The sequence below is a fragment of the Passer domesticus genome, chromosome 8 (genome assembly GCF_036417665.1).
Source record: "Passer domesticus isolate bPasDom1 chromosome 8, bPasDom1.hap1, whole genome shotgun sequence".
Lineage (NCBI taxonomy): Eukaryota > Metazoa > Chordata > Aves > Passeriformes > Passeridae > Passer > Passer domesticus.
In genome coordinates this window covers 45,318,189-45,332,144 of record NC_087481.1, presented here as the reverse complement: position 1 = coordinate 45,332,144, position 13,956 = coordinate 45,318,189, and the positions used below count along the sequence as shown (strand labels likewise).

The 13,956-nt window shown below is 53.3% G+C and overlaps 1 protein-coding gene across 2 annotated transcripts; it reads right to left on the bottom strand.

Annotated features, from left to right (window-relative positions):
• Positions 1-5,305: 5,305 nt before the first annotated feature.
• On the bottom strand, positions 5,306-13,484 carry FGF8 (fibroblast growth factor 8). Of its 2 annotated transcripts, none has more exons than XM_064429490.1 (5): positions 13,277-13,484; positions 13,157-13,193; positions 10,934-11,114; positions 6,678-6,784; positions 5,306-5,723 (listed from the first exon to the last, which is right to left on the bottom strand). In XM_064429490.1, exons 1-5 carry the CDS (start codon positions 13,306-13,308, stop codon positions 5,442-5,444), a joined length of 639 nt encoding a protein of 212 aa, XP_064285560.1. In that variant the 5' UTR covers positions 13,309-13,484; the 3' UTR covers positions 5,306-5,441. The 2 variants fall into 2 exon arrangements, with proteins under 2 accessions (XP_064285560.1, XP_064285561.1); XM_064429491.1 differs by having other exon boundaries at positions 10,934-11,081; positions 13,277-13,334.
• Positions 13,485-13,956: the final 472 nt, after the last annotated feature.

Genomic DNA, 13,956 nt, shown 5'->3' with positions numbered 1-13,956 from the left:
AGGAAAACAAACAGCAAACTTAACCATCAAAGTTCTTCCACAGCAAAGCCACAGGAGCTGGAGGGCAGCCCCATTTCTAAGGGAGAACTGATAGTGCTGTAGGTGTGCTTGGGGAGGGGGCAGAAACGCTGCAAATGGGAAGCAGGGTGGTAATCAGGAGCATATGTGTAGGTGTTGGAGCATGCCAGGTGCTACAGAAGTGCTAAGTGTTATTACTATGGCCAGGAAACTGGCTGTGAAAACCAACTGTACTCCACATCCCCTCCCTCTGCACCTTCTCCAGGGTCTGGCCCCAGGACTCCCCATCAGACTCAGGAAAAGAGGAACCAGCCTGGAGGTGCCTTTGGCTGCACGCTGTGGTCAGACAACCCGTGTGGAAAGGAGAGGAGAGGAGCAGAGAGGACCAAGGCTCAAAAGGAGCATCGGGTCTGGTTCACCTGCAGCCAAGAAGATTTTGTGCCCTGTCAGAGTATGGTGCTGTCCCTCAACACATGTTGAGTGCTGTAGCAGCACAGAAGGATGTTTCCACATGTGAGACTCATTTTGTGGCCACCCTGCCCAAAGTAATCTATCTCAGAGCTCCTGGCCCTGGAGGGAGATTCCCCTGTGACAGCACCGAGCTCATTTCTGCTCCACCTTGTGTTTCTAGGATGCCCCACTTGGTTCCACAGCCAGGGCTTGCTGGTGTGGAGCAGGGCACAGAGCAGGGCTGAGCCCTCCCTGCTGGCAGGATACAGCCCACCAGCAAGCCAGTTTGGTTTGGAGTGGCCAAAATATGAGATCCCCCACTGAGTCCCTGAGCATCCCCATTTCTGGCTATAAATCCTTTCCAAAGAGGAGTCTTCAGAGAGGGGGGCTGAGATGATCCACAAGCTGCAGCCACCCCCCGCCCCCTCCCCGAGAGGAATTGCTCTCACACAAATGAAATGTGTGTAATTAATGGGCAGGGGGCTGGACAGGTCTGAGATGAAAGCGTTTCCTGGACTTGTCCTTCATTTGCATGGTATCAGAAGCTGTTCAGAAGGTGTGACTTTTCCCACAGGGAGCCCTCAGTTCGGTGGCACAATAAAGCCAGAACTTCTTACCCAGAATTAATTAAAGGAGGGGGAGGGGGATGGCAGGGAAATGTTTGAAAGCTGAGCCTGATGCAATAAACAAACAGCCCAGTCGTCCTTCCCAAGCTAGAGCCTGCCTAAGGGAGCCTGGGTGAGCCCCAGTCCCGCCACAGCATCCTACAGCCCACCCAGCTCAGTGGGCACCCATATCCACGCAGACCTCATGGAAACGTTGTAAACTGAGAGAAGGGGTGGGAGCAGAGACAGCATGTGCCAAAAGGTTTGGGGTTTGGCTGAAAAAGCAGGGGTGCAGCCCCTGCTCAGACAGCACATGCCCCTTTTCTTGCCACTTCAATTTATTGCTGCCTGCTCCTGTTTCTCTGTCATAGAATCACAGAATGGTTTGGATTGGAAGGGGCTTGAAAGGTCTTCTAATTCCAAATGCCCCGCCATGGATGGGGTACCTTCCACTAGGTCAGATTGCTCAAAGCCCCATCCAGCCTGGGATGGAGCACCCACAGCTTCTCTGGGCAACCACAGCAGCATTTAACCTGAAAACAGCTCTTTCTCCTGCCTGGTGCTGCCCTGGCGTGTTCACCCCTCGTTTACTTCTTACCCTGTGTTAGCTGGCTGGACCAGATAGCTTACCACAGGATCTGACAAGGCAGGGTCTCCCAAACTGCTCAGCTCCAGCCTTGCCACTGTGTCCGGATGGCACCGCGTGGTGAAGCCCTGTCCAGGCAGGGACACCCCTGCTCAGAGCTCAGGATGGGGCCATCATCCCTGCTCCAACAGCCAGGGCAGCAAGGCTCCTCTCCTGCTTCATCTGCCACCTCCCTCGAGCAGCTGGTGGCAGTGAGGGGGCTGCAGGGTGACACTGGGAATGGTGGCAAGAGCAACAGGCACATGCCCCCCACAAGGACTCAAAGCAGGGGTTTCTGCCCGAGACACCCACGCTAACAGCATGAGCTAACAAAAGCAAACACCCATCCCCAAAGCCCCCCTCCCCAGCCCTCTCAGCACCCCGCAGTCCCCAGGGCCCTTGGGTGGCTGTGATTCTCAGGCTTGCTTCACACACCTGCTGAGGAAAGAAAAAGGAAAAGTCCCAGCTGATGATTGACCCTATTCACTCAAACAGCAGCCAGAGTTCCTGTAACTGTGGAGGGACAGCAGATATCACCAGGGCTGTCCCCAGCTCCCTGCATGGGCAGTGGAAGCCACCAGCCCTGGGGACCCTGTGCACGGCAGCCTGAAGGGCCCGGGAAGAGCAGAGCTCCTCCAGACTTTCCAAGGATGAAGAGGTATCACTGCAGAGACAGGATATGAGGAACCATTAATTAATTCACTTACTCATTAACTTACTAGAAAGGGGGTCTTTCATCTTCCAAGCAATGGTGAAACAACCTTTGTTGACTAGGAGCTAAAGTCAGACAAATTCAAATATACAAAGTCTGGAGCTGTAGTGCTCCATGGGCACCCAAAAGCCCTGCAATGAAAAGTGGCTGAGTGACCACGGACCAAGCGAGCTGGGGATCCCTTCCCAAGGCCAGGCCTGGGTGCCTTGCACTGTGGCAGGGCAGACAGCGGGACCTGGGGCTGGTGTGGCACAGAGCTGTGCGGGGACACAGGACTGTCCATACCCACCTCAGACCCAGGCTGCTGGCTGCTCCCTGCTCCAGCCCTTGGCTGCATCCCAGGATGGCAGGGAGGGGGGAACAGCCTTACTGGAGGCTGAGCACCCACACCATGCCCTTCCCTACCATCGCCGGGGCATTTGTAACCAGACAGGAGACATAGAGCCAGACCCTGCCTCTGCTACCCGTACCTGGAGCAGGCACCTGGCACCAATTCACTCATGTTCACAAAGCCATTAGGAAAAGCAGTTAGACAAATTAAAGGAAGAAAAGCAACCATTAAGGACTATCAAACACCATCTCTGCCTGGGGAAAGACCAGGAGCAATTCACTTTTAATTCCTGTCGTCTGTAAACCACAACAAAGTCTGCCCCCACTGTAATCCTCAGGCTTCTGCAGCCCTTGGGTCCCTCCTGGAAGAGCCAGACAAAAGCCATCCATGCTGTCCTGTGGCTCAAGCAACATCCCTGATCTCCCTGGTGCAGCAGCAAGGCCAAGTGCTCAGCCCCTTCTTTTCCCTCCTTGAGGTTACTGACAAACACTGCCGGCTCAGCACAGGCTGCTGGGGCAGCCAGGGGAAGACCCAGTGAGCACTAGGAGATGTCACAGGCACCCCATGGTCATTGCAACACACCCGGGGCTGGCACCAGTGATGGTGAGATGCACCTTGCAGGGCTGCTGCACTTGGGCAGTTTAACACATTCCACAGTTTTATTCCTGCACGCTTCCATACCTTAGAACCACTCCATATCTGAATCCCTGGTCAGCTCCTGCAAGCAAGAGCCAGCACTGCAGCAGGGATGAGTGTTCTCTGAAGGAGAGGATGCAACAGCCCAGTTTGCACAGCCCCCAGGCTCTTCTGGGAAAGAGAGGAGCAAATAGCAGCTTTCTCTTGGGAAGTTTCATCCCATCCATGAATGCAGTGGTCAAGGCTCCATTGCACTATGTCCCCATTCGACCTGCAGTGGGCCTTGCTCCCACATCTCAAGAAGTTGGCATCTGCACATTAAGTCTGGAATTTGCTGCAAGGAAAACCATGATTTCCACAAGACTCATCCGGGTCCAAAAGCTTGGGGCAGTCTCCCACTTTCCACAGCTGTTCCCAGGGGAAGGAAATTGCACCAAGCAGCAGCCTCAGCCCCATCCTGCACCTCACTGCCATCCTCCTTCATCCCTCTCCAATATTTCTGTCCAGCCCCAGCCCCTCCCTGGAAAGCATCAGGCTCAGTTAGACTAATACAAACTTTTAATGCACATATTAAATAAATATTTCAATCATTTCATATTCAATTTGTACACAACTGAAACAAAACAAAAAATCCTCAAGGAAACAGGAAAAACCTCAAACAATCAAAAAAGATTGGATGAAAAGTCACCCCTGGTTCTGGCTCCTATCCAGTGTCTTTGTTTGCCCTCCCCGTGAAGAATGATTGGTTTAACCCTTTGGAGAGAGTCACAGTCCCAGGGCAGCATGTGCAGAGCAGGGCTGGCTGAGGATGCTCACTCAAGAGATTAAATGTTTCCTTTGTTTTTTTTTTTTTCTTCTAAATATAAAATTGGACTTCTGTCAACACAGAAATTTTGAAAGAAACCCCCTTCTTTCCTAGGGGGGCAAGGGTGGCAGTATTTCTGATCAAAGAAGAACCTGTAGGAGATGGTTGGCAATGGAAGCACCAACTATTATGACAAGATACTGAATATCACCACAAAACAGCCTGAAATGGCTCCACAATAATTTGTAAACTTTGTTTAATTTTATGGATGAAACCTTGCATCTCATAAAAAAATATAGACAGAAAAAAAAAATATCAATTTTTGGTGAGAAGTTCACATTTTCCACATGGGGAAAAAATAATACCAGTTATCAGCCCGCTCCACAGCAGCTGTACCTTAGTACTTTAAAACAAACCAAATGCCAAAGATGCTCCCGTGGGTAAGAGGTACCAAGTCAGTTCAGGACTTTCTCTGGGGAATCCATCACCCCTGTCCCCTCCTGAGAAAAAAAGTAAGTTGAGAGTTGTGAAGCCAGCAGCATTCTCAGAAAGATGCGACTTCCAGCAACCCCTTGCTCAGCCAAAGAAGCAGGCACATCCAAGGAAAGAAAGCATCCAGTGGTCCTCACCCCGGGTGTCACAGTCAGCGCCCACTGGCAGTGTCCCCACATCACCCAGGCTGCAAAAACCACCTCGGAGGCCTCCAACCACCTCCAAAATAAATCCCCTCCTCTTAGCTGGTTCCAGCTTCTCCATCTTCTCCAGCAAGCATAGCATTAGTTCAGTTCATTTAAGTAGCACATCGCTTCCAGGTTTGGATTTCTATGGTTTTTTGCTCGTTTGTTTTAAACATGATTTTTTAACTCCTTTCCCCCTAGAGCTACAAAAAAAAAAATATTACAAAATAAAGCGCAACCCCCAAACAGACTAGAACATTTCTAAGTGAAGGACTCTTCTCCCTTCACCAGTCTTTGAATGTTTCATTACTTTTAAAGCTGGAGTACAAAAATAGAGCCTCTCTCATTTTTTTCCTCTTTTTTTTTCCTTTTTTTTGTAAAAACCAAACACCCCCCCCAAAAGTACCAACAACTAGAGCAGGTAATTTTTTTTTTTTATCCTCCCCCCTCCCCTTTTTTTTTTTTTTTTTTTTTTTGGTTTTTTTTTGATACCCATATGGGAAAGTCTCTACATATAGTCCACCAAGCTCAGAGGCGCATCCTCCAGGAGAGATGCAGGCAGAGGAGGCAGGGCCGGGCACATCAAGGGCCCGCTCGGGAGTTTCTAGTCCTTTTACTCCTCCGGTTGAAGGGGTAGTTGAGGAACTCAAAGCGTCTGTGGGGCTCGGTGGTCTGGTGGCCCTTGGGAAGCCTCTTCATGAAGTGCACCTCGCGCTGGTGCTGCCGGGTCTTGGAGCCCTTGCGCGGGCGGCCCTTGCGGGTGAAGGCCATGTACCAGCCCTCGTACTTGGCGTTCTGCAGCGCCGTGTAGTTGTTCTCCAGCACGATCTCCGTGAAGACACAGTCCTTGCCTTTGCCGTTGCTCTGAGAAGGGACAGGAGCAGAGGTTTAAGCAGCGGGCACTTTCTCAGAGGGCTGCTTCTCCCTGCCCCGCCCTGCGCTGCCTGCTGTGGCTGTAGGGTTGCAGAGCTTGTGGGCAGCCAAAGGCTCACTTCTCCCACAAGTCAGAATTGCCCAAAATGTGCTTTTCCCTAACAAGCTGCAGTGAGAAGGCATTGTGACACAAACACTGCTCACTGCTGCTTCCATGCCAGCCCAACTAGTCCCAGCCTTAATTTCCACCACACCCATAGGGGAACATCGCAGCCTTAACTTCCCCCACATCCATAAGGCAACTTTTGCCTCCATCTGTGCCTGGATGTAACCATAAGCAAACTCTCCATCCCAAATCACCTGCTCGTCCTGTCCCCCTGGGGTCTTTAATATAGGAGGGGCATTGAATGGCAGGAGAAGCGACACAAGATCAGTGGTGACAGTGCCCATGGATGCAGGTGGGTGAGGGAGCATGGGGTAGCCAGGAACTGAGCTCCCCCCATAATGGGCAGTAGCAGGACTAGAGAGGGACCCACATCAGGCAGCCCCCAGGAAGCAGCTGCCGTGGAAAATCCTTGCAGATAATCACTGTTCCGGGGGGATTTTGCATGTCCAGCCCCCCCACCACGGGAAGGGGCATCAAGGCACAGAAGCTGCATGACAAACCAGCAGGTGGTGGGGTCTGGCCTTGGGGCCAGCCCCATGGAGCATCTTAACATTCCTGGCACTTGTACCATGTAATCGTGGAGAATAGACCAGCAATCCGCCTATTTGTCCGGAGAGATAGAAGGAATGTGCCCCACACGCACCCGCCCACCTCCCCTGCTCCCCCTCAGGCTGCAGGATGGCTTGTCCCCCTGCCCCCAAAAGGCAGAGCTCCTCTCCTGGCAGTCCCCACTCGTGTCCCCGGCAGTTCCCTGCCCTGCCCATACCCTTGCAGCCTACCTTGCCAATCAGCTTGCCCTTCTTGTTCATGCAGATGTAGAAGCCTGTGGCTGCCCCCTTGATACGCACGCGGCTCCCAAAGGTGTCTGTCTCCACGATGAGCTTGGCTGAGGAGAGCAGCAGGGGAGAGAGGGAGGGAGGTCAGAGGGGTAGGGCTGGCACAGGTATGGAGACCCCAGCAATGCACCCCGATGCTGGGCACTGCAGGCAGCTGGGCCAGAGAGCCCTAAAATCAGCACGTGGTTAAGATACAGCCTGTCCCCTCTCCCCCTTACCTTGCCCCTATGCCCCTGCATGACCTTGGACATGTCCCTTGGCCACCTTAAGCTGTGCTGGACGGGGAGTAGCTCTGTTTTACCCAGCTCCACAGAGCTCAGTGGTTCAGGTGTCACAGAGATGTCCCAGATGGATGCAGGGCAGTGAGCAGGGCACACTCAGAACAAGGCAGCTGCCCTGCAAACTGAGGCAAGTCTGGGAGTGCCTGTGGCCAAGAACCAGACAGGCACCTTCTGCAAGTGCACAGTGTGCTGCCAGCTGTCCCCAGCCCAGGGGACACCGCTCCGTGCCCCTCTGCCAGGCCGGGGCTGCAGGAGGAGCAGTGACTTTGCAGCTGGCAGGGGAGGCGTGAAGGGTACAGCCACCCTTTTAATGCCTTTCACCTTTGCACGAGTCGAGAGGGCGTATTGATTTGGTCTCAGTTTTTTAATGGAGGCATCGATCGACTTCCGAAGGAGCTATGCAAATTGCTGGGTCGATGGGCCGCCTATAAATAGACCTGTCACCTTCCCTCCCTGCCTTCACCCTGGGAACCCAAGCCCCAAAGCCCATCCATTCCCAGGGAGGGGGGAGGACGGGGACAGGACATCCTTCTTCCCGCTCCTGCAGCTGCTGTCCCCAGAGCAAGCCCCGCTGGGAATGGTGGCTACCTGTTTGCACCTCAAAAGGTCTGTGCCATGCCAAGCACCAAAGAATTCCCCACGATGCTGAAAAGCCAGCTGTGACTGTCCCATCACCTCTGGCTCAGCATCAGCCCATAGTACTGTAAGTGCTATCCAGGAGGCAATTAGAGGACAGGCCACAAAGGTTCCAAGCCTACACTCTTATTATGGGGTCAAGCCTGTTGATGCCTTATTTATCCTCTCTGATTCCTGCACAGGGGCTGCTCAGTTTCTCAGGACTGCGGTTCACTGCAGCTTGCACATCTCTACGCCAGGATGCTCAGCCTCTAGTGAGCCCCAGTGATGGCAGTGATGGGGCTCTGGAGTGGGAGGCTCTGCAGGAGGATGCTTCAAACAGCACAAGGAGGCTGTAGGTGTGCACACAAGTGAAACTGAGCCTAAATCACACCCTGGGCTAGGGGCAAATGGCCTTTCTGTCTCTGCAGTGCCTCAACCCTGTATCCCTCTTATGACAGATGCTACTGAGGTCAATGGCACCAAGGGTGGGGACAGCAACTGGCAGCTGCTGAGCTGACCAATGGAAAGGTCATCCCCAAATTTGCTGGGGCCAACTGATTTGGTGCTGTTAGACAGGCCAAGCTTGATGTGCATGCAGGCACCCCCTCCTGTCAATATCACCCTGCAGCATCTCCTGTCCCCAGGCTACCATGCACTCACATTCTCCTGCTCCTAGGCAGGCACAGATTGAACTCAATAGACAAGAAATTTGGGAAGAGAGAACTCCAGGCTGCACAGATCAATGCCCAGAGCCTGACAAGCATCCAGCATCCCCAAAACCATCCACGGGAGGGACGGCACTCTGCAAACAAAGCACTGAGACAGTGACCCCCTATTTATCTATATTGGGGAAAGGGGTGGAATTGATCTTGGAGGCAGTAAAAGGTTTGAGGAGAATTGATTTTTCTCTCTGAGAGATAGAAAGAGCTGGGAGGGAGGGAGGAAGGGAGGCATGAAGAGGGAAAGAGGGAGGGAGTGGGGAGGCCTTGGCCCCAATGAGCACAAAACCCTGCTTTAAAGATGCACATTGCTTCTCTTTTGGACTTCTCTTTTTTTTCTTTTTTATCCCCAAAGGGCAGCTGTGATTTACAGCCACCAGACAGGTTTGCTGGCCTGCACGAGCCCAGCCCATGTGTCGCTCCAGACCCTTATCCACAGAGGATGAAGACAACCTGGCCCCAGGGACTTGCACCCCTGGACCCTTGCAGGCAACATGTGAACTCTGCAAACTCCAGCCCCAATCCACAGAGAACCCTGGGCACAGACAAAAGCCAGCGAGTGGGCAGAGAGCTGTGCTGGAGTCTCCAGCCACTCGTGGGGTGGAGTCCAAGCTGCAGCTGGCAGTGGTTTTCTTGGTGGCAAGCACAGCCTGGGAGGGACAGGCTGGGCTGCACCAGCCGCCCGCCTTCCCTTAGAATTAAAAAAAGTCAATCAAATATTGACAATTAAGACAAATAACTGAAAACACCGGACTCGATGTTAAGTCGGCTGTAAAAGTGTCAGCGTGGGGAAAGGGGTCATCTGCAAAAATAAATCAACCCCTTTTACACGCCCACCCCCAAAAATGAGACTAAAAAAAAAAAAGAAAAAAGCAGAAAGAAGGGCTTGGGGAGGGGGGGGGATCTTTGCTACAAAAGTGGATTTCTAAATAACATTTGGGGGGATTCCTTTTTTTTATTCCCCTTCCTCTTTTGGGGAAGGGGGGGAGGCTTAACGTTTTCAACTCTATTCTTTCATTTAAGTGACAGATTTATCCCAGTAAAATTATGTTTCATGGTCAAACTTTGAAGGGAAAGTGGCTACGTAAATGCTGAAAAAATGCAGCGAGACACACTTGATCCCCCAACTGGACTGCGAAGAGGAGAAAGTATTCAGGAAATGTTAAAAAAGGTGAAAGTAAGAAGCGTTTTAATAGTTCTTCCAGACATGGGGGCCTCCCTAGAGATTCATACAGAACAATCCTGAACCTCTATTTTAACATTTACAGACTTGCAACTCTTTTAAAACTTTACATCTGAAAAACTGCTTGTTCTCTTTCTGGTTTAGATCAGTCTTCATTTTCCTCCTTAGCTCTTCAAATGCTTAACCTTTTTTTATTACATTTTAATAGAGTTTTTCAAGCCACCACCAGTCCCCTCCTTCTGGCCGTATTTAAACCTGGTTGTTATTTAAATATGCACTAACTGTTTTCTTAAAATCCAGGCGTTAGAGGTCTAAAACAAGATGGGATTTTCTTTTTTTTTTTTTGCTTCAGAAATTAGCTACTGCCCTTTCAAGTTAGAGCTACTCCAGGAAGGGAATAATTCATTTGCAAGATTAATTCTGGATATATGGAACATCACATAGAACCTGCACTGTGCTTGTACTGATAATGTCCAGCATAAAATTTTCAGCCAAAGCAAAATGAAGAAACAGCCCCCAAAAACCAGAAAGGCAAAGAAAAAAAAATTGTTTCCACTAATCTACCCAAGGAAGAAAGGGAAAACGCAGCTAATACCAAAGAAAAAGAGTTGTGATACCTGTGTGCAACACCCAGGAGCACAGGCACTTCCCTGCCCGGGTGCGGGATCAGGCCTCCCGCAGCCGGCCCCGGGGCTCGCTGGCCCCTCTGACCCCTGCACTGCCTCTGACCATCCCAACACGATCAAAGTGTTTGGGCTTCGAGGTCCCCTTGGTGGAGGTTTTGGGGAGGGGGTGCCAGGGTGATGCAGAGGGGCCGTGGCAGAGCGCAGGCTCTCACGTTTGCAGAGTCCCTGCTTTGTCTCTGGAGACACCGCAGCATCTTTGCCTGCAGCTGACTGCCTCGCTGGCCCTTTCCCCGTGATTTGTTTTGAGAAGGAAGGGATGGGACAGGAAAATGCCACTTCAGACAGTCCTAGATCAGGGAAGGCTTCCAAAGCAGTCATTCCCTGTCTCCTCCCTACCTCTTCTTTTTCAAATTTACTTTCCATTTCTGTTTCAAAAGAAAGTCTCAGGGATTCCCATCCCTTAAAGAGCCAGGATAAAATGTCTGACGATGCTCAGGATGCCACAGCCCCAAGCCCTCTGAGTCAGGTGCAAGAATTAAAAGGAAAGAAGCAGAACCTATCCGTCAAGAATTGGTCCCCTCCCTTGGCACGGGGAACCTGCCCTCACCTTGAATCACACAGCTGCTGATTACTGACCCCTATGTTCTCCTTTTACAAGCCCCCACAAGCTGAACGATTTTAACGATTTCTGGCTAACAAACAGGACGGAAATCATCAATCGCCACGCCGGGCTGCGAGCACCTCCCCAGCTCCCCCCGCCGCGTGTCCTTACCGTGCACATCCCCATCCTCTGCCATGGCATTGATTTTCTTGTTGTCCAAGATCTGCACATGTTTCCCGCTGGTCCGGCTGTACAGCTGGTAGGTACGGACAAGCCGCCGGCTGAGCTGATCTGTCACCAGGCTCTGCTCCCTCACATGCTGTGTAAAATTAGGTGGGGACTGAACAGTTACCTTTAGGAAATTAAAAAATATACAACACACCATTATAATCTCTACTCCTCAGCGGGGCAAGCGGGCTGAGCTGAGATCCCCGGCCTGCGGCTGGGCTTTACGGGAGGCAGGAGCCAGGACCGCGGCGGTGCCTCCTGTGCCATCACAGCCTCTCCAGGAGAAGGAGCATTAAGCTCGGGGACACAGAGCCCTGTACAGAGCTGTGCTCTCTCCAGACATGCCCTAAGCAGAGGTGCTGGTAGCTCAGGAGTAGAACAGGGCTTGGGGACCCCAGAGGCCCCTCCAGGACTCGGTGGCTCCTGATTGGGACGGGGGTACCTTGAGATGGGAATCAAGGCTGGGAGCTGGAGGGGATCAAGGTAGGACACACAGGATGGCACTACATTGCCCTCTCAGGGGCTGATGCTTTCATCCTACACCTCTCTCACCTCTGCAGGAGCATACAACTGCTCCAGCTGCCCTGGGCACACACCCCAACAGTTTCAACAGCTGCCTGTCCTCTGGGTCTCAGGCTCTTTATTCACTCCCAAGTCCCCCACTTATTAAGTTCTTCAAGCACAAAGTTCACAGAGATGGTAGAACTATGAGGCATAAGAATGACAAGAAAACCATACCCCAGGGCAGGTATTTAGTGGTATAAGCACTCAAGGATACCAACATGCTACCCAGTGCAAACACAGCTCTCATTCCCAGTCAGCTGTTTGCTGCCAGCACGGGCTCATCCCTAGCCCCAGCACACCAAGCCACAGCTGAGCCCGTCCTCTCCAGCCCCGACACTGCTGCTCCTGGGCTTTAAATGATTTTCACGAGCGGCCAAACCTGCTCCCCCCTCAGCCCCGGCTCGCGAGCTGGCACAGAAGTCTTTTTCCCCCCTCGTCTCAAATCCCTCTTTTAAGTCTGGAAAGTTTCGCTGCTCCCTGACATTTATAAAGATGTATTCTGAGCAAATGTTAGGAGATCGCTCCTTTCAACATCAGAAGGCTGGGGCTACCCCCCACCACCCCCACGTCAAATGGGAAGATTTCCTCCTGTCTTAAACAACAACAGAAAACCACAATAAAAGCAAAAGCCGCTGCTCTCCCAAAGCCAGCTTTATAGAGATATCTCCCCTTGACAATGTCATCTCTCTCCCTCTGCTTCTGCCTGTGCATGTGTGTTTCCTATAGAAGGGTTTTGGATAATGCAGCAGGATTCTCTCCCCAGCTCTGATGAGGGTACCATGTGGAGGAGAGGTCATTAGCCATGCTGCTATTTGGTCTCCATCTCATACTCCAAAATATTACAGCTATGTTTTTATACAACTGCACAATCCCAGTGCTCTGTTCCCTTCACTTTTCAGCTGGAAACTCCATTTTTTCCCCCCCCAAGCTTCCAGGAAAATAACAATAATTTTATAAAGTAGCTTAAAGGGCATTTTAAACAAAGCTTCTGCACCTGTAATCTCAGGGGGAAGGGGGGGCTTCACCCCGGTTTGGAGGCGCGCTGCTCCCAGCGACGCGTGCCTGCTGGTATGCGGGTGTTGCACAAGCTCTGCCCGGGATGTTTAATCTATTCATGTCACTTCTGTCTCTGCCGATACAAACCAGCGATGCTAAAGTCTGACACTTTTAAGCTGAATCAAAACCTGCGCTTTTTACTGAGGCTTTTGCATGGTTTCTTTTCCCTTTTTAAATTCTGCTTTACTTTTTTTGGATGAAGCAACATAGGGGCGGGGGGAAACGGAGCAGAGGGACGGGGGTATCCACAGTGTAATTAGAGGTCGGGGGGACAGGAATTAAAGCTGCTTTAAGATAACCCTGAATATTTCCTTGAAATCCCGGTGCTCTCTGCCTCGCAGCCGGAGTCCCCCGCGCCTTATTTTACGTCCCGGGAAAGGTGGGGTCCCCCTCGGCTCCGGCTTTTTACAACCTGGCAACTTTTGTCTCCTGGGTTTTAAGCTGCTCCCCTCCCCTGTCTCCCTCGCTGCCGAGCCGCTCGGCGGCGGCGGGGCACCCCCCATCCCCGCGGGGCGAACAAAGCCGGGCAGCCCGGCGGGCACTTACCTGGGCTTGCAGGCAGAGGACGAACAAGTGCATTAACCTGGCAGGGGAGAAGCGGGAGAGAGGCGTGAGCCGGGGGGGCTGCGGGCGCGGGGCGGGAGGGCTGCGGCTGCCGGTACTCACACGTAGCTGAAGAGCGAAGAGCAGGGGTCCATCGCGGCGCCGATGCGGGGCCGGGGGCGCGGGGCCCGGCGGCGGCGGGGAGCGCCCGGGGGGCGCGGCGCTGTCTCAGCTCCTCGCTTCCTCTCGCCCTGCCGGCACGTCCTCGCCCCAAAGAAAGGAGGGCACAAGCGGCTACAGAGGGGAAAGGCCCGGCGGCCCCACCGCCCGGCCAGCCCCCGGGGCGCTCGGCCGGCGGCCCCTGCCGCGGGGAGCCCCCCGCCCGCTCCGCGGCCCCGCTGCCTCCGCGGGAGGCGCAGCCGACCCTCAGCCCGACGGCGGGGGCGGGGGAAGCCCGGCCGGACCCCGGCTCCCCTCCCGGTCCCGGCGGTACCTGCCGAAGCGGAGCGAGCGGCGGGCCAGGTGTCGCCGGGGCTCGGGGCTGCCGCTAAGGACCGGGCTCCGCGGCCAGCGCTCGGCGGGACTCCCTGCCCAGCCCGTGCCTCAGTTTCCCCATCCGTAAAACGGGGTTTAAGGGCTCGGAGGGTGGGTCGGGGACGCGGTTCCCCCCGCTGGGGGTTCGCCGCTCCGCGGGCGCGTTGTGGATTGGGAGCGGGCGGGCGAGCCCTCCCGGGACGTGCCAGACATTAAAAGGATTACCGGAGGAGGGGGATGGAGGGGGCCGGAGTTTCGAGAAGGAGTGA

Coding starts and splice junctions, on each gene's coding strand:
- FGF8 (XM_064429490.1), bottom strand. CDS start 13,308: ATGGACCCCTGCTCTTCGCTCTTCAGCTACGT. Junction 13,194..13,276: donor TCTTCGCTCTTCAGCTACGT/GTGAGTACCGGC, acceptor CTCCCCTGCCAG/GTTAATGCACTTGTTCGTCC. Junction 11,115..13,156: donor TCCTCTGCCTGCAAGCCCAG/GTAAGTGCCCGC, acceptor AATTTCCTAAAG/GTAACTGTTCAGTCCCCACC.